A 25,869-nucleotide genomic window follows, 5' to 3' on the forward strand; every position below is an offset into this window, starting at 1 on the left:
TGGTGAGACCAAAGGGCAGCGGAACTGAAAATGACTGTCTCCTAGGCTGAAGCACAGATGTCTCCTGGACGCTTGATGTACCATGATGTGGTAATAAGCGTCCTTGAGATCTATGGAGCACATCCAAACACCTTTCTCCAGCAGTGGGAGAATGGATTGTAGGGTGACCATTGAACTTGGACTTTTGACTGAACGATTTAGAATGCTGAGATCCAAAATGGGCCTCAAGTCCCGGTCTTTTTTGGCACCAAAAAGAATCTTGAGTAAGTCCCTAATCCGATCTGGTCTGCGGGGACCGGTTGGATGACTCCTTTTTGAAGCAGCTTTGAAACTTCTAAGGCTGCAATTTCCCGTTGACTGGGTGGCGGGTCCGGGATTTTCTTGGACGGAGGTGGGGAGTGAGAAAAGGGAATGGCGTAACCTCCAGCAATAATTCGAAGCACCCATCGGTCCTGAGTGATACCTTCCCAGGCTTTTAGGTGCCTCGAAAAACGACCCCCGACTGGCTCCGGAGCTGCACAGTCGGGCAATCCCTCAGGGATTGTGAAAGGCTGAAGAGCCACGAAAGGACTCGCAGTCTCCAGTGTTGCGGGGGCCTCTGCCACCTCTGGGACGGTGTCTTCCAGAAGAATTTCCCCCTCCTCTGCCTCTAAAAGGGGGATCGTCCTGCTGTGAGGGATAAGACTTCTGAGATCTAAGGAACCACATTTTCCCTCCTTTTCGCCTTGGGGCAAGGCTGAAAGGGAGTGGAAAATCGTGGCCCTACGGCAGTCAAAGTCTTACCTTCTTGCTCGCAGCGGGCCAATGTGTCCTTTACCTTGGGTCCAAACAAAGAGGACCCATCAAAGGGAGCGTTGGCAAAGGAAGACTTGAAGGCTTCCGCAAAATGACACAGGCGGAGCCAGGCTTGCCTCCGTAGAGCAATACCTGTAACCGCCGCTCTACTCGCCCCCTCGGCCGCATAAGAAATGAGCCTCATGGACGAGTTTGATATGGATGACAGCGTAGCCAACTGAGAGCCAACCGTCTGGGCCAGCTGCTCAGGTAGGTTACCCAAGAGGGTATCTGAAAGCTCCTTGATCAGATCCCTCTGAAACCTGGTGAAGTGCGTTAAATAGTTCAGGGATCTTAAGGTAAATGCCGCTGAACTGAGGGTGCGCTTACCGTACCGATCCATGCTCCTAGACTCCTTATTAGGAGGATGGACGGACGTCGAAGCCTCTGCTACATCTTGTTGGGTAGCAGATGCCACCACCAAGGCATCTACAGCCATACCTTTTGTCAAAAACTCCTTTTCTGGGGGTGCTGACAGGAACTTATTTGGGCGAGCAGGCACCAGTTCCAGAGAGTCTGGGTGTTCCCACGCCCTTCGACAGATCAAATCAAGGAGCTCGAAGGGCGGAGACACCCAGGAGGCGGAGGGCTGAGCCCCGAAGGCCTTAAGGAATACCGACTCGTTAGCAGAGGGGGGGGGGTTTGGAATGCCAGCCGCCTCGTTGTTCGAGGGCTTCCAAGATGTCTGCAAAGGAAACATCTGAGGACGACTTAGGGGACCCCTCCGCATCATCAAGATCAGTGTCTGACGTGAGAGACTCATCGGGGGAGTAGACGTGCTTCCTCTTGCACGATCTTTTCCTTGGGGGTTCCTCCGAAGAAGCTTCAGAGGGACCTCCAGGAGGGGGGGAACCCCCAGTGGGGGTGACCTCAGGCCCCGGGGCTCCGCTGTCTAAGGACAGGGGGACTGCCAAAGACCCAGTCTCCGTATGCAGGGAAGGTGCTGGAGAGACCGTGGAGGTAGCCAAAGAAGATTTGGCTAACGCACTCATGGCCCTGAAGGCCGGACCACCAGAATCCTGGGAAGGTCCAACCCCTGTGGCCACAACAGTAGACGGTACCCCCGCAGCAGACACACCGAGAGGAAGGCTTGGAACCGAAAACATCAGTCCTGAAGCGTCCCCCTCGGGGCCGACAGAGGAGGTCCGCGTACCGAACTCCGACTCAAGAGCCGGGGTTGGAGTAAGGGTCGGGCCCGACCCGAAAACCTCCATCGGCTCCACCAGCACCGGCTACAACGGTGCCGAGGCTGTTGGAGGAGGAACCATAACTACAGGGTGGACCATCGGCTCTGAAGCCGAATGGGCTGGAGCCAAAACTAATTTTTGGAACACAGGAGACTGGAAAAGTCTTAGGAGCACCCTGTCGATGTCCGAATCAGACATCTTGGAGGATCTAGATGAAACCAATAGTGTCCGAACCGACTTCTCCATCGGCTCCAAAGGACTGGGGGACCAGCTCCGAATGGACTCTAATATAGGTTCCAAGGGAGATCCCAAAATAATTTCCCTCGGTGCCGAGGAGGGCTTCGGCGCCAAAGGGGAAGAGTCTGAGCCGGCAACCCTCATCGGCTCCAAAACCAGTGGAGCCGATGAAGGTGACCCGCCTCCCGAAACCAGAGGAGTCTAGACTGGAGGCATCGAGGCAGACCGTTCCACCCTCTGCTCCGAAGTCCGTGGAGCCGATGGAGAAGCCTGCCTAGGTTTCTTAGCAGTCGGCTCCGATGGGCTGGTCGGAGCCGACGCTTTCTTCTTCTTGGTAGGAGAGGAAGATAAGGCCTCCTCAAAGGAGGGTTTAATCAGCCCTTTCAGTATTAATTTATTCTTCCTCTCTTGGAGGACTCTAGATGAAAAAGCGTGACACACGCTACAGGACTCCTGTAGGTGCTTGGCGCCTAAACAATATACGCACGAGGAGTGGTCATCGGTTATAGACATCTTATAACCGCACCTCGTGCACTTTTTGAACCCTGAGGGTCTATGTTCTTTTGACATAATGCCTATCCAAAAAACAGTAAAACAGTGGAAAGAAGCACTATCTTGACAGAACAGATACCACAATACAAAAAAATTTTACTTTAAACTCTTTTTTTTTTTTTTTAACGACACAAAACAATGACCGAAACACAAAAAAGGAGGGCCAAGACCCTCTAACTTAAACAGGCACTTGACCGCCTTGAAAAAATAAGAGAAACTAGCTAAGGATAGGGGAAGGCCCCTCTAACTTAAATGGGAAACCTTTCCCTTAAACAAACACACAATTTTACCTCAAAAAAGTACCAAAACACACTCGTACAACAATAGCTGTTAAAACAGCTTTTGGGTAAGAATAAGGAATTTCCTGACAGGAAAACTTAGAACAAAACAGTACTTAGCTCAGCCAAGTTTGAGACCACGTCCTAGCTTGTAAGCGGCAAACGAGATCTGGGGGATTAGTGGTGGTGCATCCTGGGATAGAGAATAGCTCAGCCAACAAGAGGCTTCGCTCTATAGCATAGTGTGCAGAGTCGGAGCCGAGGGATCGGCTCCGAGCCCATCAGTACAGAATGTAGGCGAGATAGGATCACATAACATCTACTTTTTTCCTATCGAGGACAATGCAACCAAAGGAAACCTGTACAAAGCTGTACTACTCAAGATGTATTTAAAATAGCCATGTGTTAACAGACATCTAAAATATAATCACTGGTTATGCAAGTATACAGACTTGACACATTGTACTAAAACTGCACACTATGTATTTATAAACAAGTTTCCTAACTTGTAATGGTAAACTCCAAATATGTCTTACATAGTACTAAAGATAAACATGAAGAAATGCCAGAGATGAAAGTTATTTAATTTCAAATGGGACCATCTTGCATATCTGCATCACAAACTGTGTTCAAGTGGTAAAAAGAAAATTTACATTGTGCTTTGAAGCTGCATGCTCTTATTAGTTGACAACGAAATTAGACAAACAGCTTTGTATCCAATAAAATTAAGTGAAAACATGTTTACATGTCTGACTGAGCTAAAAACATATAAAACTTGAAGATTTTGTTGCCAAGCCAGTCTTCTAAATGTCTATATACACTTTTATCAGTCAGAAACTCAGTTCCATTGTTTACTAAAATGAAATCCCACTAGCAATCATTTTTTTCTTATGAAGATCTTGGAAGTCCTGTTTACTGCTTCCAAAGTGCACTTCTACACCTGTAAGACAGTTGATAAAAATTTCTACAAGGTTCCACAATACTTCTTTCAAAAGCACCCTAAACAAATCTCACATTCATGAGAAAAAAATCATGGGTCACAGTTTCAAGTTAACATATTTCATATATGCAAGTTTTAAGGCATATAAAACTACAGCACAGAAAAAAGCCTTACGTTTTCATCAACGACTAGATGAAGCCCATCACCACCAGCTGGAAAGATGTAGTGCTGAAGAGGAGTAGGTCTGTAGTCAGTGTAGATCACATGACAAGCCTGCACAAACAAAGTTACAGTTCCTCACAAAAATGTTTTTGTTTCTCTACAAAAAACTTACATAAATTCTATGCACAGTACTTTCCACTTTCCTATTTCATTTCACTCTTTCTTCAGACAGCTTCAGCAGCTCAGCTGACATTTTGCTGTAGACTGTTTTAATCAAATTTGCTCATACACCCAAACCAGCATTCAATACTTAACTTCAAGTAAAGCCTTGTTTCTCTAGGTCTAGCTGAACTTAACAAAACTCTCCTCAATAGCAACTAACTAATCCCTCAATCAGAGGAGGTTAGAAAGAATTGGGAAGAGAGAGTGGATAAGCAATTCATAAAGATACAATGGGAGGATATATGTACATCTCCCAAATATGCAACAAAATCTAGAAGATTTAGGATTTTTGCTTGGAAATGTTTAGATATTTGTATACCCCAAGTACATGCCAGAGGATTTTTCCTCCGGTGGATAGCAAATGTTGAAGGTATGATGGGGAAGAGGTAGTTGTGAACATATTTTCTGGGAGTGCAGCCAGTTGGCAGACTAAGGATTCTGTGTGGGATGGACCGTCAGAGATGCTGGGTGGGCAGATCGGTGTGACTAGGGAGATTCTTCTGAGCTATGACACAGAATCGGAACTGCCTAGACATGGTAAGGCCTTGCTGTCTCCAATTATGGTGGCTGCCAGAAAAGCAATTACTAGACAATGGAAATCAAAATCTAAACCAACTATATTAGAAGTAGTGAACATAGTAACAGAGATAAAACAAATGGAAAGGAGACCTTTCAAAATAAAGGTAGGAGCAAACTACATAGGGAAAAATGGGACTTGTGGGAACAAAACATACAGGGGAGAAATGAGGTTTAAAAGAAGGCAGGACTTAAATGAGCTATGTAATGCCTGCCTGAAAACGAATGGATAGATAAGTGATGTATAATGCTTGCAACTAGGATTGTCAATGTGTTTTTTTTTTATTTATATAAATGTATGATTATTAAACCATCACTTATAACATAAGCAGAGATGTTTCTAGTTTAAAAACGGGAGAAGGAATTGAATAATTTATGTAATGTTGCTTAGGTTATATGACATATAACAATACATTTGAAGTACAATGTTTAACTTTAACTTGTAACAGTATAAAAATGGTTAAATTTTGTACAAGGAAATGGAAGGTTAACTAACTTTTTTGGCTTTCATAGGGCACAGGTGAAGAGAAACAAGTCATACATTATGATAGCTGCTTAGCAAAGGGTGAAATATGAGAAGTCTTCAAATTTTCTTGAGTTAGCTGATATTAGCTAAAGTATTCAGTGCCTGCTTTTTGCCAAGTTTAGATTGGAATTTCTTTGCTACAAGAAAGTTTCATGAAGGGATAAGGCAAGAAAACTGTATAAACTGTGATAAACATGCAACCATGACTTATTCTTCAAGTTAACATGCTGTGACCTTGGGCTACTGGGGTGGGGGATGGGTGTAAAAGTGCACTGATATGGAGAGTGATGTGTTCTCTGACTTTAGCATAAACAAACGCTTGGATTAATACTATTGGCATAATCAAGCAACAAGTTTAACTATTTAGCTTTAAAAACAGACACTGAATGTAATGAAAACATTTTTCAGCAAATAAATGTTTAGTGCAAGTTAAGAAGTCTGCAGTTAATGACATGTATCATTCTGTTCTTATGTTTTCCACGGAGACAATATGACTACATATGAGGGCAACAGAGTTCTGGACACTGTTTGCTGAGATACAAGTAAAATTAAGGCAAACAGCTTAGCTAAAAATAAAGTATGAAATTACTGGAAGTGAGTAACAGACAGCAGTTTTCCTGGTACCTAGATACTTTAATGTATTTACTATTAACACAGTGTGCAACTTAGTTTTATTTAAAGACAACCAGTGCACTTTTAAGGCTGAAAGTTAATTTTTCTGAAAGTATATAAGCGTTTTTTTTTTTTACATCTGGGAGGGGAATAAAGACAAGACGAGAACAGGCAGCAATTTGTGTTTGTAAAAGCACAGACAATTTTAGATTAGGTATTGCCTGTGGGTGCATCTGTCAATTTGGAACAATTGCTCCTGTCAGGCAAGTTAAACTTCATTATTTGAAGATATACATAACTGTGTATGTTTGTTTTAAGTTAATAGATTATGGAGGTGTTCTGCAGTGTGTGTGTTTGTCTGCGCCTGCAGATTTTCAGACAAAGTCTTGTAAAATGTGACACAGGTCAGATGATGATGACTAGAAACTGTATGAAGAATTAACCTGCCAGCAGTGCTGACATTTAAGTAAGCTGTCATGCAATAGGTGGCAAATTCTTATCATAATGGCTATACGACCTATATTTTGGAATATGAATGGCCTCTCAAATATAAACAAGGTAAGAACACTGAATTACATTAAGAACTGTACAGTGCAAATAATGCTACAAGAGACACATTGGGAGAGAAAAAAGTTAAGTACTCAACATAACATTCCATCTGACTAGTTCTACTTCATTTGTCTTTAACCTGTGTTTCTTTGGATCTGTATCGATCAGATAAAGCCGCATTTTCCAGGTATGGCACAGAGGTCCATGCTCCTCTAATTAACCATAATGCCCCCAGTCTCCCTTCTCCCCTCAGATTGAGTTTACTGCGCAACATGTATCAGACTCCCGACCCAATGACACCTTATCACCAGAATAACCAATAGAAAACTTCCTTAGTCTGGACAGAAAGTACAGTTGTGTACACTTGCCATAAATACAGATGTTAGAGTGTATTCACTGTTGCAGTCATTACATTTGGGTAATATTGCTGGCAGGTTGCCCTCAGTCGGCCTGAATTCCAAAGTCTTGGGTCCTGCGTCGGCTGCCGTCGCCCCTTCCCTGACATCAGGTAGTCAGGGGTGTAAAAGAAGCAGTCAACGCCATTTTCTTTAGTTTTTCTTGCCCCAGATGTCAGGTGCCCCCTAAAAGGGTAGCCACAATTTATATCTATATATAAAATTACATACAGCAATATAAACTTTACCTTCATCCACAAGCAAATACACCACATAGTTTGTATAAATCAGAGAAGGAAAGATAGGTTCCATCAGAAGAAAAGGGGGGATGGCGGGTGGGTAACCTGGACTGCAACAGTGAATACACTCTAACATCTACATTTATGGTAAGTGTACATATCTGTACTATGTTTTTCGGTGTTTCACTGTTGCAGTGACTTATCCATTGAGAAATAGTCTGCTTTGATACAGCCTTCCCCTCTGATCTTGCAGCAAATGCTACCAGTAGCTGCTCTGACTTTCTTAGAGATTTGGTCCTATTTTAGTAGAATCTTGGTTGTCTGTGTACATCCAATGAATGCAGAATCTGTTCCCCTTTGTTCTGCGGGTTTGGGTAAAATGTTGGCAGGTGAATGGTCTGGTTAAGAGCCACACTGGATACCACCTTAGGCATAAAAGAAGGATTGGTCCTGAGGGACACCCTGTCTGGATAGAATGTAATAAAAGGCTCAACTGCCATGACAGCCTGTAGTTCTGAAACCCTTCTTGCTGACGTGACTGCCAAAAGAAAAGCTGTTTTCCAAGATAGAAATTTTACATCCGCAGTAGCCGTTGGTTCAAAAAGGAGGCAGGGTGAGTTTTTCCAGCAAAAAATTGAGGTCCCATGCAATAGTTGGTGCACTTCTGTTCTGGGAGGCCTTACATTTTTGGCCCCTCTAAGATACTGTTTAAGCAGTGGATGAGAAAAGAGGGGAGGCTCTGTGTTGCAATGAGCCGAGATGGCAGAGGCATGGATTTTTATTGAAGAAAAAGATAGGCCTTTGTCAAGCATCTCAGTCAGGTATTGTAAAATCTGAGGAATATTGGGCTTTGCTGCGTCTATTCCTTGTGCTTGGTTCCAAGCACAGAATCTCTTCCATTTATCAGCATAAAATTTTCTAGTACTAGGCCTTCTGACTTCCAAAATGACATCCATCACAGATTTACTAAGAGGTATTTAAATAATTAGTTGATTAGCCATGCTGCAAGATTCAGAGCTTGGAGCAGAGTGTGCAGAAGTTGATAGTTCTGCTGAAACAGTAGATGAGGTATTTGAGAGAAGTACCATGGAGGAAGGTGAAACGTATTCCTTAGAAGCGGGTACCAGTGCTGGCGAGGCCAGTCTGGAGCAATTAGGATCATTTTTGTTTTTTCCTGTCTGACTTTTAGTAAGACCTTGGAAAGAAGAGGCAGAGGGGGAAAGGCATAGACTGATAGGTTTTTCCAGCTGAAGGATAGAGCATCCACTTTCAATGCTTTTTGTGGTGAGTTCTTGTGCAAAATTTGTCCAACTGATAATTTTGGGGAGAGGCAGAGAGATCTATGTCTGGGCTCCCCAATTACTGTGTTAACATGCTGAAGATTTTGGATCCAGTTTCCATTCGTGTGGATCCATAAGATTTCTGCTTAGGATGTCTGCCAGAGTATTTTGCTTTCCTGGCAGGAATTGAGCTTGTAGATGTATTTGGTAAGTCAAGGATGTGTTCCACAAAGCCATGGCTAGTCTGTAAAGGGGGTAGGAATGTGTACCCCCTGCTTATGTACCACATAACTGTGGTGGTGTCAGTCTTTATCAGCAGTTGTCCTGGATGAAGTAAGTCCTTGAAGGCTGTAAGAGCATTCTGAACAGTTAGCATCTCTTTCTGGTTGATATGCAGAAGCATTTGGTTTGGGCTCCATTTGCCCTGAATGCATCTCCCTGCCAGGTGGGCCCCCCAAGCATAGTCTGATGAGTCTGTAGTTAGGGTTTGGATGGCAGGGGTTAGAGTGAATGACAGTCCCTTGTTTTGGTGACAAGTCTCTGCAACTCCTGTTGCAGGCAGGGAATGAGAGGAATCATTGTTTCCAGGCTGTGACAATGTTGACTCACTTTTTAGGTACCACTGAAGTTTCCTCATATGCAGTCTCGCATATGGAATTAGTAGAATGCAGGATGCCATAAACCCCAAAGCCTGCAGAATTTGCCTTGCAGATAACGGAGTTTTTGTTGCCATTTGTTTGAAGTATGTTGTCAGTTGCCTTTGTTTGTCTGGCTTGAGGTAAGCCATCTGGGCAGTTGTATTCAAGTTTTCACCCAGGAAATTAATTTGAGAGGGTACCAGTTGTGATTTATTTCCGTTTATAGTGTACCCTAGGCATGCTAGAAGCCTTTTTACAAAAGCCAGATGTTGAAGAGTGTCCTTGTCCTCTGCTTGAATGAGACAATCGTCCAGATGAGGATAAATTTGTATGCTTCTTTGTCTGCAAAATGCAATAACTGGCGACAGGCACTTTGTAAAGACCCTGGGTGCAGTAGATAAGCTAAAGGGCAGTGCACAGAATTGGTAATGCAAAACACCTGCTTTAAAGCGGAGGTATCTTCTCCATGATTCCCTAATTGGGATATGCAGGTATGCCTCAAGTCTAGAATTACTAACCAAGCATTCCTGCCTAGCATAGGCAGTAGCTGTTGTAAAGTCAGCATTTTGAATTATGGAATGTCCAGGAACATGTTCAGAATCGATAAGTCCAGTATTGGATGCCAAGAATGGTCTTTTCTGGGTACCAGGAAAAGTCTTGAATAAAAACCTTGTCCTTTTTCCTTTTCTGGTACCGGTTGCCCATATCCATGAGGGACATGACTTGTTTCTGGGCCTCTGCCCACTGGTTTTGTGGCAGATCCAGCCATCAGTTTGGAAATTAAATATGTACCCTGGGATACTATGTTTAATACCCACTTGTCCTGGGTAATTAACTGCCAATTTTGAGCATGAAGTGCTAGTTTTCCCCCCAAGGGAGCTGCCAAAAAGTGCTTGGTGCTGGTAGAGGAAAGTCATTGAGACTGTTTACTGTAGGGTTGTGCTTTGTTTCCTCCGGATTTGGGGGTGGAGGCACCCCACTGCTTTTATCTGCAAGAACCCTGTGATTGGTATCTGGAGTCTTTTGAACGCCTGGATTTGCCCTGAGTGGCTCTGTTGGACACAGGAAAGGACCAAGTTTTAGTAGGCCAGTGCCTACTGAACCTGGGTGGCTGCACGTGCAAGAAATCTTTTACAGTTTGCATAGATTTAGCTTTGTTTTCCATTTTCTTTAAAACCTCTTCTGCCTTATTACCAAACAGAGTATCATGCTGCCAAGGTCCATCCAACAATTTAGCTTTAACATGATCAGGCAGATTTTGCTCCTTGAACCAGGCATGCCTGCTAATCAAAGATCCAGTAACGGCGGCCCTACAAGAGGCCTCCAAGGAATCAAAACCACATTGCAAGTATGCTTTCCAACCTGTTCTGCTGAATGCAATAATTCCTGTAACTCTATTTTCCGCACAATCAAAAATCATCATTTTTTATTTCAGTAAGCCCATAACATGCTGTTGACATTTAAGCATATGAAACTGGCAGTTTTAAAGCCCCGATTGCCAAGGTTGCAAACGTATAAACCTTCTTACCCCATCTATCCAGCGCCCTGGAATCTCTATCAGAAGAGGTAGAATTTTTGACTGTAGAGGCCTTCACACCCTTGGGACCCAGAGAAATAGTCTCAGGATCAACAGCAGGATTTTTGAAAAGAAATTTGTGGGAGTCAGGAACCCTGTAATATCTGTCTGGCTTACTAGGAACCGGAGGCAGGGAATCAGGAGCCATGCTCGATTCCGAGAACACATCATCAATGATGTCCAATACAGGAGAGGTACTGCCAAAGGCCTATGTTGAGGAGGAAGAAGGAAATCTCTAAGACTCTAAGTGCGAGAAATCCTGACTTTCCCAGTGAAAATGTTCCCTTAAAATATACAATAATCCTCAGGAGGAGATGCAGATGGGATGGAATAGAAAATTTCTGATCAAAAGAGGAATCAGAAAGAATAGAAACCTGATCTGAAGATTCATAATCAGTGCCTTGCCTAGGCCTCTTAGCAGGGGGGGGGGGGGGTTGGGAACCCCTGATCAAAGTAATTAAATCCTCAGCCATTTTGATCTGTTTTTTTTAGGCATAGGGGCCTCAGCACGTGGCTCAAGCATCGGTTCTTTAGACATAGAAATTGTTTTTCACCTCGTTTTTGTTGCCGTCTGTTTAATATAAAAATGTTGAGGCCTGAAAACACCATCAGAAGCCGGTGCCTGCTCAGCGGCTCCGGACCCATCCAAGGGAGACACATCCGCGGGTTCAATACTCTTGAGAATCTAGCGGCATACCAGACTCCGAATGGATCTCAGTAGAGGCCTGCGACTCGAAAAGTAGCGGTTATCAGGGGCTGCTAAAGCGCCTCACTGAGAACTGGCGAACCAGCAACTGGCTTAGGAGAAGCTTCGTCATCTGTTTTGGACCTCGATGGTCTGTCTCTGTCTTTATCTTTGCGTTTTTTATGAACTCCGGTAGTCTGGTTGCTAACCGACATTTCAGGATAATTAAATCTTGAACCAAAATATTTAGAAACAAAAATGTACCGACGCTTAATATAGTGCGTTGGTTAAATCTAGCACAAAACTGACAGCAAGGCACGTTGTGATCAGGGCCTAGGCAAGGAATACAGTACAAATGAAAATCCTTATGAGGCATTTTTTTTCCCACAAGTAATGCAATTATTAACTTTTACTGACATCAGTAAGGAGCAAGAAAAAGTTTCCCCAACGGGGTACTTAGCTTTAGTTTGATGACTTCGGTTCTGAAACTCGAATACGAAAAGTTCAGGAGTCGGCCGTCCGGCACTTGTGAACTGCTTCTGCTTCAGGCACCGCGTGGCAAGAAAGACTGAATAAAATGGCGTCGGCTGCATGTTTTATAACCCTGGCGACCTGACATCATGGAATAGGAGACAGCAACCGATGCAGGACCCAAGACTGTTATTCAGGCCGACTGAGGGCAGCTTGCCAGCAGATTACCCAAATGTAATGACTGCAACAGTGAAACACTAAGATCAATACGTTCAGAATAATGTTTTGGAGGAAGAGTGAGGTTAAAGGGAAGGCAGGAATTGAATAAGCGATGTAATGTTTGACAGTGACTGGATAGATAAGTGATGTACAAGGTTTACAACTGAAAATGTCAGTATGGTTTGTTTTCAATTCTGGCCATCAGAAAGCAGTAATGACTTTTTTGTTTCTAAACAAGAAACATCTTGTATTAAATTATCACTAATGACGGACACAATCATTTTATAGATAAAGTATAAACATGATGTGCTCTCAATACACAAGAACACCAAACTAGTTGCTTATTTCTGCTCTCACAAACATGAATACAACCTTCTTTTTCCAACTTCTCTGGTATAGCAAACAAAATTTCACATTTGCTCTGAGTGCTTTGCATTCTACATCAGTTTTTCGAAGCAGTTTTTCCTTGATAAGACATGGCCAGCCAGTCTAGTCTCTTTCTGTCCGATTTCTTGCAGTTTTATCAGCTTATTTGTATGGCTACATAAAGTTTCTATGATTACAGCCTTTTGTCATTTGACTAAGCATTACTCAGGTTCCCTTTTATTACTGTGAACACCACTGGAGTATTTTTTGTACTCTGAATTACAGGAAGCAATCTCCTCTACTAAACATGCAACTTAAAATGCTTTTTGTTGAAAAGCTGAGAAGTTCTTTCCAGCCAGAGCTTTTTTTCTTCTTTTCCAGTCAATTTTCTCTTAACATTACTTTTTCAGAATTTCTTCTTTGCTGACATCCAGAATGTGAATTTTACTAGTACCTTTTACTGTTTTTTTAACAATTAATTTGCCTTTACAAAGGGAGAGCTATAATCAAAGTGTAGCTCAATCAGCCACCATTCTGGTAGATGAAAAGTGATAGTTTTCACTGCTTTAATGCAAGCAGTAAAAAAAAAATCGAAGGTGAACAAGTTCTCCTCTACCACAATGAACAGAGGTTTTTAAGCTAGTCACCGATACGATACAGATCTAAGAAAAATGCTAATATGACAACTTGCCAACATGCTGCATCTAAGTTTTCATATGACTTGGCAATTTTTCCTTGAATAAAACTGCAGAATTTGTAAAATCAGTTACTGACAACACATTATGGCTTCTCGTCAGGTGAAGACATTTTAATATTTTTCCTTAATATTTCTACAGAAATGAAAAAAGAAAAATGTAGAGATAGCTGGACAAAGTACAGTTATGTACACTTACCATAAATGGAGTATATTCACTGTTGCAGTCATCACATCTGGGTTATCTGCCTGCAGGTAGCCCTCAGCCAGCCTGAATACCAGAGTGTTGGGATTTCTGTGCTGGATGCTGTTGCTTCTCCTATGACGTCAGGGGTATAAAACATGCAGCAGATGCCATTACATCAGTTTTTCTTGCCCCGGATGTCAGGTGCCCTCAAAATAGGAAGCAATTATATTGTGCGGAACACCCCCAGCAAAAAGCAAATACACTTAGTAGAAGATATGCCAAACCAAAAAGGATAGGTGAAAGCAAAGACAACCAGGGGGCTGGAGGGAGGGTAACCAGGACTGCAACAGTGAATACACTCTAACATCTACATTTATGGGAAGTGTACACAACTGTACTATGTTCTGTTTCACTGTTGTAGTCATCACATTAGGGTTGATTCCCAAAGCTAAGACAGGGTGGAGGTAGATTAAGAAGCATTAGCACTGGCTATCAGGCCCTGTAAGACTGTTGTGGCAAATCCAGCTCTGGATTTAGAAAAGCTAGGCAAATGGTAATGCTTGGTGAAAAGTGTGAAAAGAGCTCCAGGTTGCAGCTTCTAGAACGTCCCTGGTAGGGACTCCTCTGAGAAATGCAGTAGAGGTAGATGCAGCCCTGGTGGAATGTGTTCTTATCCCCTGTGGGATAGCTTTTCCATGGTGCTTGTAGCAGAAATGGATGCAATGTGCTATCCATTTAGAAATGGTTTGCTTTGAAATGGCCTTCTCCTCTGCCCCTGCAGCAAAACTGACTAGCAGCTGGTCAGATTTTCTGAGAGGCTTAGTCCTGTCCAAATAGAATCTAAGCAGTCTGTGCACTTCTAGAGAATGCCCCTTTATTTTGAGGATTAGGGAAAAAAGTAGGCAAATGAACGGACTGGTTTTAAAGCCACACTAGATACCACCTTGGGCATAAAAGATGCGTTAGTCCTGAGGGAAACCCTGTCCGCATGGAAGATAATGAAGAGTTCCACTGCCATAAAAGCTGGTAGATCAGACACTCTTCTTGCTGAAGGGATAGCTAGAAGTAAAGCTGTTTTCCAAGATAGGAATTTCAACTCTGCTGTAGCAGCCGGTTCGAAAGGGGGGGGGGTGTAAGTTTTTTCAATACAAAGCTAAGGTCCCAGGCTGGAGTGGGAGCTCTCCTGGGGGGTCTTAAATTTTTGACCCCTCTAAGGAACTGTTTTATCTGGGGATGAGAGAAGAGGGGTGGCTCAGTATTATAATGAGCTGAGATGGCAGAGGCATGACTCTTAATTGAAGAGAAGGACAGGCTCTTTTGGAGCATTTCTGTTAAGTAATCTAGTATATGAGATAAGCTGGGCACAGATGTGCCCATCCCTTCAGAATGGCTCCAGGAACAGTATCTTTTCCACTTTTCTGAATAGGATTTTATAGTACTAGGCTTCCTTGCCTCAAGAATAACACCCAGCACCTGCTTACTGAGGGCTGCTAGAGAGCAGTTCAATGGATTAGCCAGGCGGCAAGGTTCAGGGTCTGAAGCTGAGGATGCAGAATTTAGCCCCCCCTGTTGGGACAGCAGGGAAGGGGTCTGAGGCAGGTGCCAAGGTTGTAGCACTGTCATACTGCTCAAGAGGATACCAGTGCTGGCATGGTCAGTCTGGTGCAATCAAGACTGTCCTTGGCTTGTCCTGTTTGATCTTTAGTAGAACCTTTGAGAGTCAGAGAGGGAAGGCATAGACTGAGAGGCGTTCCCAGGAAAATGACAGGGCATCCACCTTCCAAGCTTGTCTGTGGGGAGTTCTAGTACAGTATTTGTTCAATTGATTGTTCTGAGAGGAGGCAAACATGTCCACCTCTGGTGTCCCCCATCTGTTCCCCAAAAGCTTGAATATTTTGGATTCCAGTTTCCATTCGTGTGGGTCCATGAGATTGCTGCTTAAGTTGTCTGCCAGTGAATTTAGTTTGCCTGGCAGGAATTGAGCTTGTAGGTTCACTTGGTAGCTCAAGGCTGTGCTCCACAGAGCCATGGCTAGTCTGCAGAGTGGGCAGGAATGTGCTCCCCCCTGCTTGTTTATTTACCACATAACTGTGGTGTTGTCTGTCTTTACCAATAGTTGTCCTGGAAGACTAAGGCATTTGAAGGCTGTCAGAGCATTCTGTACAGCTAACATTTCTTTTTGATTGATATACAGGTGCATCTGCTTTGGGCTCCATTTGCCCTGAATGCACTGCCCTGCCATATTAACCCCCCATACATAGTCTGATGAGTCTGTTAGGGTTTTTGGGGTAGAGTGAAAGAGTCCCTTGTTGTGGTTGCAGGCCTCTGCCCACCAAAGGAACTCTGCCCTTATACACAGTACAATAGGAATCATTGTATCCAGGTCCTGAGAATGTTGACACCATAGACTTTTTAGATACCACTGAAGTTTCCTCATATGCAGTCTCACATACGGAATTAACAGAAAGCAAAAGGCCATGAACCCCAGAGCTTGCAGTATTTTCCTTGCAGATAGCTGGGTTTTTGTGGCCAATAGGTTGAAGTAAGTTGTCAAGTACATTTGTTTCTCTGGAGTCAGGAATGCCATCTAGGAAGTTGTGTTCAAGCTTGCTCCCAGGAATACAATCTGTTGGCAGGGTACTAGGTGTGATTTATTTTTGTTGATGGTGTACCCCAGTGAAGTTAGAAGTCTCTTTACAAAGGCCAGGTGCTGTAGCAGCAGGTCCTGACTTTCCGACTGAATCAGGCAATCGTCTAAGTATGGGTAAATCTGAATAGTTCTCTGCCTGCAAAAAGCAATGGCTGGAGCTAGGCACTTTGTGAATACCCTGGGTGCAGTAGATAAGCCAAAGGGAAGTGCATTGAACTGAGTGCATAAAGCCTGCCCTGAAGCAAAGGTATTTCCTGCAAGATTCCCTTATGGGGATGTGCAGGCAAGCTTCGTTTAAGTCTAGGGTTGCCAGCCAGGCATCCTCGGCTAGCATAGGAAGCAGCTGTTGGAGTGTTAGCATTTTGAATTTTGGAACCACCAGAAAGGTGTTGAGAACAGATAAATCCAGGATAGGACACACCAGGAGTTTTCTTTTCTGGGAACCAGGAACAGTTCTGAATAAAAGCCTTGTCCCCTTTGTTCTGCTGGGACAGGTTGAATAGCCTTGATGCTGGAGAGAGAAAGTACTTGCTTTTGGGCCTCCGCCCACTGGCTTGGGGGGAGGTCTGGCCATCCACTTAGGGTTGGGAGTGAGTGGAAGGGGAATCTGTATCCTAGGGAAACAATGTTTAAAACTCATTTGTCTTGGGTAATGTATGCCCAGTTTTTTGCATGCAAGGCGAGTTTTCCTCCTAAAGGAAAGTACTTGAGCAGGGGTTGTTGGGGGAGTTGAGGATATGTCATTGTGCAGGTTTACCATAAGGGGGTGGTTTACTACTCCCTGTATTGGATGCGAGAGCACCCTACTGCTTAGATCTGTGCATAACCTGAGACTGAAGTCTTGGGGGGGGGGGGGTCTGCTGCCCTGGGTTTGGACTGAGAAAGCCTGGGACTGGAAAGGACCAGTTCTTTGAAAGGCCAATGCCTATTGAATCTAGGTGGCTGTACTTGTAAGAAATCTAACAGTTTACATAGATTTAGCTTTCTCCTCCATCCTTTTGAGAACTTCTGCTTTATTGCCAAATGGGCGCTCTTGGTTTAAGGGTGCATACAGTACTTTTGCTTCGACTGGATCTGGCAAGTTTTGTTCCTTAAGCCAAGCATGCCTTCTACGAACAGACCCAGTGACAGCAGCCCTACAAGATGCTTCGAAAACATCAAAACCACACTGAAAGTATGCTTACCAACTTGGTCAGCAGAATGCATTAACTCTTGTAAATCTTTGTGTTCTGCACAGTCAGGAATCAACATAATTTTCTGTTTAATTAGCCCCATAATATGCTGCTGATACTTTAACATATGAAACTGGCAATTTAAAGACCTAATGGCCGGAGTAGCAGAGGTTTATACCTTCTTACCCCAACTGTCTAAAGGCCTAGAATCCCTGTCAGAAGGGATAGGATTCTTGGTAGTAGTATCCTTACTGTCTTTTGGTCCTTGGGAAATGGTCTCTGGATCTGCAGTAGAATTCTTGAAAAGGTATTTGAGAGAGTCAGGTACTTTATAGTACCGGTCAGGTTTCCTGGGGGCAAAGTATCCTGGGTAAGGCTGGAATCCAAGAAAACATTACCTACAATCTATCTCCAGAACAGAAGGGACAGCTAGAGGCCTGTGCTGAGGCAGGTTTAAAAATTCCCCAAGTCTCTTTTTGGACTGAGAGTAGTCCTGGCTTTCCCAGCAGAAATGCTTCCCAAGGGTATGCAGGGTTTCACCAAAAGAAAAATCTTCTGGAGGGGAAGCAGAGGGAATGGAATCCTCCGCATCAGAATCCTCATAGGTAGATAAGGGTATTTCCTGGTAGTCAGAAGGAACAGAGATTTCAGAATCTTTATCAGAAGAATCAGAAGGAAAATCAGTTCTAGGCCTCAGAGGGGAGGCTGGCTTCCCCTAATTAAAGGCAATAAAGTCTTCAGCCATTCTAATCATTTGTTTTTGAGGCCTGTGAGCCTGAGAATGCACTTTGGTCGTCAGTTTCCTAGGCGTTAGTGCGAACTTTAGGCCTGAGAAATTCAGTATTTTTTGCTTGAAACGAAGTAATCGGTTTAATATATGAATATATCCTCAGAAGCCAGTGCCTGCACAGTGGCTCCGGAACCCTCCAAGGCAGAGACATCCGCAGGTTCCAGTCGAAGAAGCATCTCGCGGCATACTCCGACTGGGTCTCAGTATAGGCCTGTGAATCTGTAAAAGTGGGTATCAGGGGCTGCAAAAGCACCTCACTGAGTACCAGCGGACTGGCGACTAGCTTAATGGTAGCGTTGTCGGCAGTTTTGGACCTATGCAGTCTCTGTCTTTATCCTTTCATTTTCTCCAGAGAAAATCGGTAGTTGGATGGCTTACTAACACCATTACGGAGCACAAAGATAGAGAGCAAAAGTATTTAGCTACAAAAATTGCCCAACGGATAGTTCGGGTGCTAAACAAGGCACAAAACCGACAGCGAGGGATGTCGTGTTCAGGGCCTAAACAGGTGACGCAGTAAGAATGAAAATTTCTGAGGAATTTGCTTTCCACAGGCAAGACAATTATTAATTTTTTCTGACATCGGTTAGAGCAAGAAAAAAAAAGATCCCCAATGGGGTACTTATCTTTAAGAAAACTTCAGGTCTGAAACTCGAAAATGAAAATTTCAGGAGTCGGCCGATCGGCACTTGCCAACTGCTTCGGGCACCGCATGGCAAGAAAAACTGATGGAATGGTGTCGGTTGCATGTTTTATACCCCTGACATCATGGAAGAAGCAAGAGCATCCGACGCAGAAATCCCAAGATTCAGGCCGGCTGAGGGCTACCTGCAGGCAGATAACCCAAATGTGATGACTGCATCAGTGAAACACGAAGAACATCAACTCCAGCTTTATCTATAAATTACTATTCAGTCTCTTCAGATTTACAAGTCACTTTTAGGCTCTAGATGCAAAGGGATCCATTACAACCTCAAGCTGAGGTGCGCAGGCTAAGCCTCAACAGTCCTCACACCTTCCTCATTCCAGCATAAGCATAAGCAGGTGCCCCCCCCCCAAAAAAAAAGCAATAATCAAACAGAGTCAAGTCAAGTCTTCATTCATCTAGGCCATCAGATCTAGCTGTTTTAACCAGTTTACTTTATTCCCAGCAAAAACAATCCTGTTTATAAAATAAACCTCTTACACAGACTAATTTCTACATTACTGAGGTAGCAACAAGGATAACTTGTACTAGAGAAAAATGAAGGGGATAATTAGTAATTTTACAATCTTGGAAAGTCTTTCAATACAGATTGCCTTGCCAGATAAACACCATCTGTATATATCATTTAAGGTTAACAGCAGCATTATGGTCAGTGTATTACTACAGTGATGCAAACTTTCCCCGTAAACCTCCAGTGTAAACTCAGCCAAGATGGACACCCTAATCAAATATGTACTCTATATTGGCACGTGTGTGTGTGTGTGTGTGTGTGTGTGTGTGTGTGTGTGTGTGTGTGTAAATCCCAATAGTGCACCTTAAGCAAGTGTTGTGTTAAAAGCATACCTCTAATTCATAAATATTTTTAAACTATCCACTCCCTTAGCGCAATATCTGCACTCTGGAAGCCTCATTAACACCACTGGTCTAGAAGTTAGCACAGAAGATTAAAGGTTAAGGAGCTGCTAATGAGCTGCTTTCCTGTAGTACAGGGTTCGATTACCTTAGCCTAATTTTGTCTATTGTGCGACTTGAGCAAATCCCTTAACCAGATGGAGCACTGACAGAGTTAGGAAACCTGACTAGGCTCTTCAATGTTCTTTGGACTGCATGCCTAGCAATTACTAACATAAGCTGTTATGTTGAAACATGCACTGTACCAAATATTAGTCAGAACTACTACTACTAAAAAAAAAAATGCAATTACCACTTGTATGCAAGATGGAAACTTATACTATGCAGCAACAGGACACACCAACAGCCCCCCCCTGCAAAAAAAAAATAAACACACACTGAAGCACATCAACAGCAACTCCCTTAAGCCCACACTAGATTTAACTTAAGCACCAAATAAAATATATGGGTCTATATCAGAACATCGAAGTTTTAAAACTTCGAACGTTCTAATATCGACCCTTTTTGAGCGGTTCGAACGTTCTAATATCGACCCGTTTTGAGCGGATGCTAAAATAGCGAAGCTGCAGAACATCGAATTCTTTCCTACGGAAAGAATTAGGTTGGCCGGTTCTGTGGCTTTGCTATTTTCAGTGTTGTGATGGAAATGCACGGGTTGGGTTCAGGTAAGTGCGCGATTGCTTGGTTGTTAGGATTAGGGCATGGGTTAGGTGAGTTAGGGTTAGGGGCAGGTTAAGTGAGTTAGGGCGTGGGTTAGGTGAGTGTGCGATAGTGACAGACCTTAGGGTTAGGGTTTGGGTTAAGGTAAGTGGATAGATAGTAATGTATAGTTTATTGTAGGGTTAGTTGTAGCATTATAAGTGTATGAGTGTGTAGTGATGTTTTTTTAGGTGTGCTTGGGTTGTGTGTATGTGTTTTGGAATAGCAAATTTTTCCCAAAGAAAAAATTTGCTGTTCTGAATGTTCGATATTACGTGGTTTAGATATTTTAGGTTTGATGAAATCGCGTTTGCTATTTTCATCTTTCGATAACGTGATATAAACGCAAATATATAACCACATTTCTCTTTCATTACAACATAAAAACGTTAATTTACACAAAAGGCACACACACCCCCAACACTGACAACCCAGAAGCACTCCTGCCATGTAAAACCACCACAAGTCGACACTTGCCTTTGGATTAGCTGAAAGCTACTGAATTAAATAAAAAAAAATCAAATCAATAAATGAAACTGTCCCCATTTCCCATTTGCTACAATAAAAAATAAAGTTACTTTAACCATTCCACATACACAAGTTCCAGAAACACAATGCCTTATGGAAAACAAATGCCATCTCAAATGAAACAACTAGAAATTAATTTTACTCCGATTAAATGGAAAAAAAAAAGTTAAAACAAAATAAAAATCTGATAGACACAGTAACAGCAACTAGCAAAACATGGGAAAAAGACATTACCAGCAAAAATGGACCCAACTCCATCAATCTACAGCTTCTAAACTATTTACACAACTGTATTTTTTGCAGTTTAAACTTACCGTAACTTAGGTTACTGTAGCAGTGGTAATTCTAACAATATGGGTTATATCCTGCCAAGGATACAACAGCTGACCAGCTGCCAAAGTTTCTGGGCACCATCCACATGCTCACAGTGACTGGCAGAACGAGCTGAGCCGACTAAAACATAAGTTTGGGTGTGAAGCCCTTCAGAGCTTTCCTGCCAAAAAGGAGGAAGTCTGAGCCCTGAAAGGACAAAGTTCGGAACAAAAGTCCACACAATGGTATAACAAAGCACAGTATAAAACAAGGGGAAGGGAGCTGCTATTGCAGTAGTGATCAAACATCTACTGTTATGTATTATTTACACAACTGTACTACATTCAGCACACTGATCATTGCTGCAGTAGCTTACGGGTAGATAACCCTAGCTAACTACATTTGGAAACTGGAAGGAGAAGAGTCCAGAAGCCCATGTAGAATGGTCCTAGCAAAGCCTGATCGGGACCTAGAGAAGGAATCAAGCTTATGGTGTTTTGTAAAAGTATGCACAAAGGACCAAGGAGATTCTTTTAGAATACTTCTAGAATCCAAATGTTTCCAAAAAGCCATAGATGAGGCCAAAGCCCTGATAGACTGAACCTTGACCATGACTGGAATAGTTTTGTTATGGCGAGTATTGCATATAGTCTTAGACAACCATTTTGAAACGGTTGGTTTTAACACAGGCTGTCCCTTCTCCCTTTACAAGAAATGAAGGGTCTGATTGGAAAAATTTAGCTCCATCAAGTTACTACTAGAGAAGTCGGTGGACATCCAATCTGTGGAATTGTCCTCTCCTCCTCATTTTTAGGTACAGGAGCTGAAACAGGAAGACAGACAGTCTGGCTTAAAGTAAATCTGGATACTACTTCAGGAATAAAAGGATTAGTCCTCAAAGAAACCCTGTCCCTATGGAAGTTTAGATAGGGTTGATTCACCATAACCGCTTGCAACTTGAATAACCTTCTTAAGGATGTTAAAACAAAATCAGTACAATTTTCCATGAGGAGAACATAAAGTTAGCCAGGTTAGCCACTTCAAATAAAGCAGTGTTAGCTTCTCTAACATTAAATTAAACATCCCAAAAGGAGGGGCCACTGGTTTTCTTGGAAGACTCTTATGCAAAGCCACTTTCAAGAACATTTTAACATGAGACTATTAAAAAAGGATCATCCACGAGCAGACATGCTGAAATGGTTAATAAATGAATCTTGATAATAGAATAATGTCACGGGATAGTAACTCTCAAATACTGAAAGAAAAAAAAACAGAACTAGCCCTGAATGGGTGCTGGCACCAACCAGAAAACCTTTTCACTTACTAATTTAAGATTTCTTAGTAGCAGGCTTTCTTGTCTTTACCTTGCCTGCTACACAACCTCAATGAACAGATGTTTAAAAGCAATTAAGACCCTATCATCCAGGCAGTCAAATGAACTGGACTGATGTTGGGATGTTATCAAGCACCCCTGTTCTTATCAGAATAAATCCAGTCAGCAAGGCAGCTTGTGGTAATTGCCACAGGCCATTTGTAAAACACGGAAGAATCAGTTGCCTAGGCCAGAAGGGAGTCACCACAATGATCTTGGGAATTCTAAGCTTCAGAAGTACACTGGATTTTAGTGGAAAGGGTAGAAGAGGATACAGGAACATTGCTGTCCCAAGGCAAAGAAATCTCTCTTCTAGGCCTTCTTGCATGGAGTCCTTTGTCAGCTGATTGCTCAGAAGGGAGGCAAAAGATTTCTACTTTAGGAACTCCCCACAGATGCATCAAATCTTGGAAGAGCTCCCTGAGCTAGTTTCCATTCATTTAGGTTTATAAGTGAATACTAGGCTAGCAACCCCAAAGGGTCACTAAGTCTAGATAATAACCAGAGGTCAGAATCAAAACCTTGTTTCCATGTCTATGAGGTGAAGACCTTAATCATTATGCAAAATTCACCCGTAATATATCTTCTAAGGATTGAACCCAGGACCTTTTTTCATGTAAAGGCAATGCAGTAACCACTAAAACTAGAGTGTTTCATGAGAGTCTGCATGGTCCTGCTCAGCTAGTCTGCCACAATTTTGCTCTGACAACACACAGAATGCCTGAAGAGTGAGATTGTGCTGTGAAGCTATACCCAAAGAGATCATGGCTAGTCTTCAAAGGGGCTATGACCTAGTTCTCCCATTTGCTGATGTACTACAGGATAGTGGTACTGTCTGTAACCACCTAACAGGTCACTGGGATGAAAGATAGTTCAGAAAGTTAAGTGCCTTGATGAGGGCAAGCAATCCTTAATATTTATGTGCTTGCCCTTAGAGCCCCACACCCCTTGCACTTTTACCCCTTCTGAAACTATTCCCCAAGCAAAGTCAGAGGTGTCTGTCATGATGGACTGTTTTAAAGGAGGAAGGGGAGATTGGGGGAAGGGGATATCTAGACTTAAGAATATCTGTTCTCTCTACCAACTGACTTGTCTGACAAAACCCAGCAGTGGGGTTTGAAAAGATGAAGAGGGCTGATGTTGGGGGGAAACAAATCACACACTTATGTATCTTACTCACATGTAGTCCTGCCAGGGGTATAATGAGAATCATAGCTGCCAAGACACACAAAACCTGAGATATTCCCTCAGCCACCAGAGCTGTAGGGAAAACCCTTAGAAATAGATCTAAACAAACATGTTTTTTTCCCTGTGGAAGAAAAGCCCGTATACAGAGGTGTCTAGTTGACACCCCAAAAAGCAATCCTATGTGAAGGAGTCAAGAATGACTTTTGAATCTTTTCTTGGAATTCCACCTTGTGTTAACAGTTCGCTAACCGAAGATAGATATTCCCAACACCTGGAAAAAGCTATACAAAGATAACAGTCTAAATATGGAAAAAGGTGGATTCCCTGTAGCCTGCAGTGAACTATAACTGAAGCTAGACACTTTGTGAGAGAGAGTAAGGCAGAAAAAAAAGTACAGTTGTTTAAGAACATACCAAAACAGTCGAGAATACTTCATCACTGGAAGACATCAATATATGGGGTTTTCATCTGCTGATGTCTGGCTGGGGTACCAAAGCTTTACCTTCCAGTGGGTGCACACCCAACACGTGACCTCAGCTTATATACATTGGGGGTTAATACAGGCAGACGTACGCACAAGTACCTCAGATTATTTCCAAGCTAGTGGTCCGAAGGCTATCGAGAGAGGAAACCGGTCAGCTAGGAGGGGTGTAGATCAAAGAGGCAGTAAAATTTCCCAAAAGCAGTCTACTTGTGATAGCTTACAATGAAGGGAAAGAAGAGAAGTGATCAGAGGAAAGATACTGTTATGGTAAATTCTTACACAACTGTATTATGTCCCAACTGAAAACCACTGTTGCAGTATTCTTAACATATGGTTGACTTCCAGAGCTGGAGGTGGAAGAAGAGGTGGCTAACACACACACAGACACACACACACAGACACACACACACAGACACACACACACAGACACACACACACAGACACACACACAGACACACACACACAGACACACACACACAGACACACACACACAGACACACACACACAGACACACACACACAGACACACACACACAGACACACACACACAGACACACACACACAGACACACACACACACACACACACACACACACACACACACACAGACACACACACACACAGACACACACACAGACACACACACACAGACACACACACACAGACACAGACACACAGACACACACACACACACACAGACACACAGACACACAGACACACACACACAGACACACACACCAGTTTTCCTGAGATTTTGACTTTGTCCAAGCAGAACCTTAGCTGCTTGGGAATGTCTAGTGAATGAAGACTTATTTCCAGATTACTGAACAGCCTGTCTGAGGAACATTTAATTCACTACCTTAAGCATGAATGCTGGATTGACCCCAAGAGCCACCTGTCCCTGTTGAATATGAAAAAGGGTGGAATACCCGTAACAGCCTGAAGTTCAGACACTTTGCGGGCAGAGTTAAGAGCCAGCAGAAGGACAGTCTTCCAAGTGCAGAACTTTCAAGTGGCAGAAGCTGCTTGCACAAAAGAAGGCTAAGAAAGGTTTTTTTTCCAGCACAAAGCTGAAATCCTATGAAGGAAAAATAGGTTTTCTTGGAGGCTTGGTATACAAGACTTCCCTCAAGCAAAGTCTGACCTCCATCCTGGATATGTTTGGAGGATAACGAGACAACCAGGTACTAATGGCAAGCAGATGGGCTTTAATGGAAGAGTAGACCAGATCAGGATGCAATAATTTGCAAAGATACTAGAGGACAGAAGAGGCATCTGATAAGAATAGCCCTTGACTGCGCTTGAAGCACTGAACTGAAAATCTTTTCCACTTAGCTGTATATTATTTTCTGGTGGAAGGACTTCAGGCTTCCTGTAGAACCTGAATAACCTTCTCAGAGAACAGGTGTCTTTTAGGGATCAGAACTCCATCCACAGAGTGAGACAAATGGGCTAGATCTGGATGGAGGTGCAGACCTTTTTGTTGATTAAGTAGACCTGGTTGCCAACAGTATTTTCCAATAGTTTTCCCTACCCAGTCCATCTGTCCAAGGGAACCAATGTTGCCTTAGCCAGAAAGGGGCCAGGAGTAGGAATTCTGGAGCTTTTTTTTCCCAAAAATTTAAGTTTTGGG

The 25,869-nt window shown here is 43.1% G+C and overlaps 1 protein-coding gene across 1 annotated transcript in view; it reads right to left on the minus strand.

Moving 5' to 3' along the window:
• MTREX (Mtr4 exosome RNA helicase) overlaps nt 1-25,869 on the minus strand; it is a 1,888,266-nt gene that overhangs the window by 1,610,938 nt on the left and 251,459 nt on the right. The window contains exon 9 of the mRNA XM_044063928.1: nt 4,203-4,301. Coding sequence (XP_043919863.1) covers nt 4,203-4,301 — 99 coding nt within the window. The remainder of the gene's footprint in view (nt 1-4,202; nt 4,302-25,869) is intronic.

Source organism: Protopterus annectens, chromosome 2.part2, assembly GCF_019279795.1.
Source record: "Protopterus annectens isolate FY-2018-M chromosome 2.part2, PAN1.0, whole genome shotgun sequence".
NCBI lineage: Eukaryota > Metazoa > Chordata > Ceratodontiformes > Protopteridae > Protopterus > Protopterus annectens.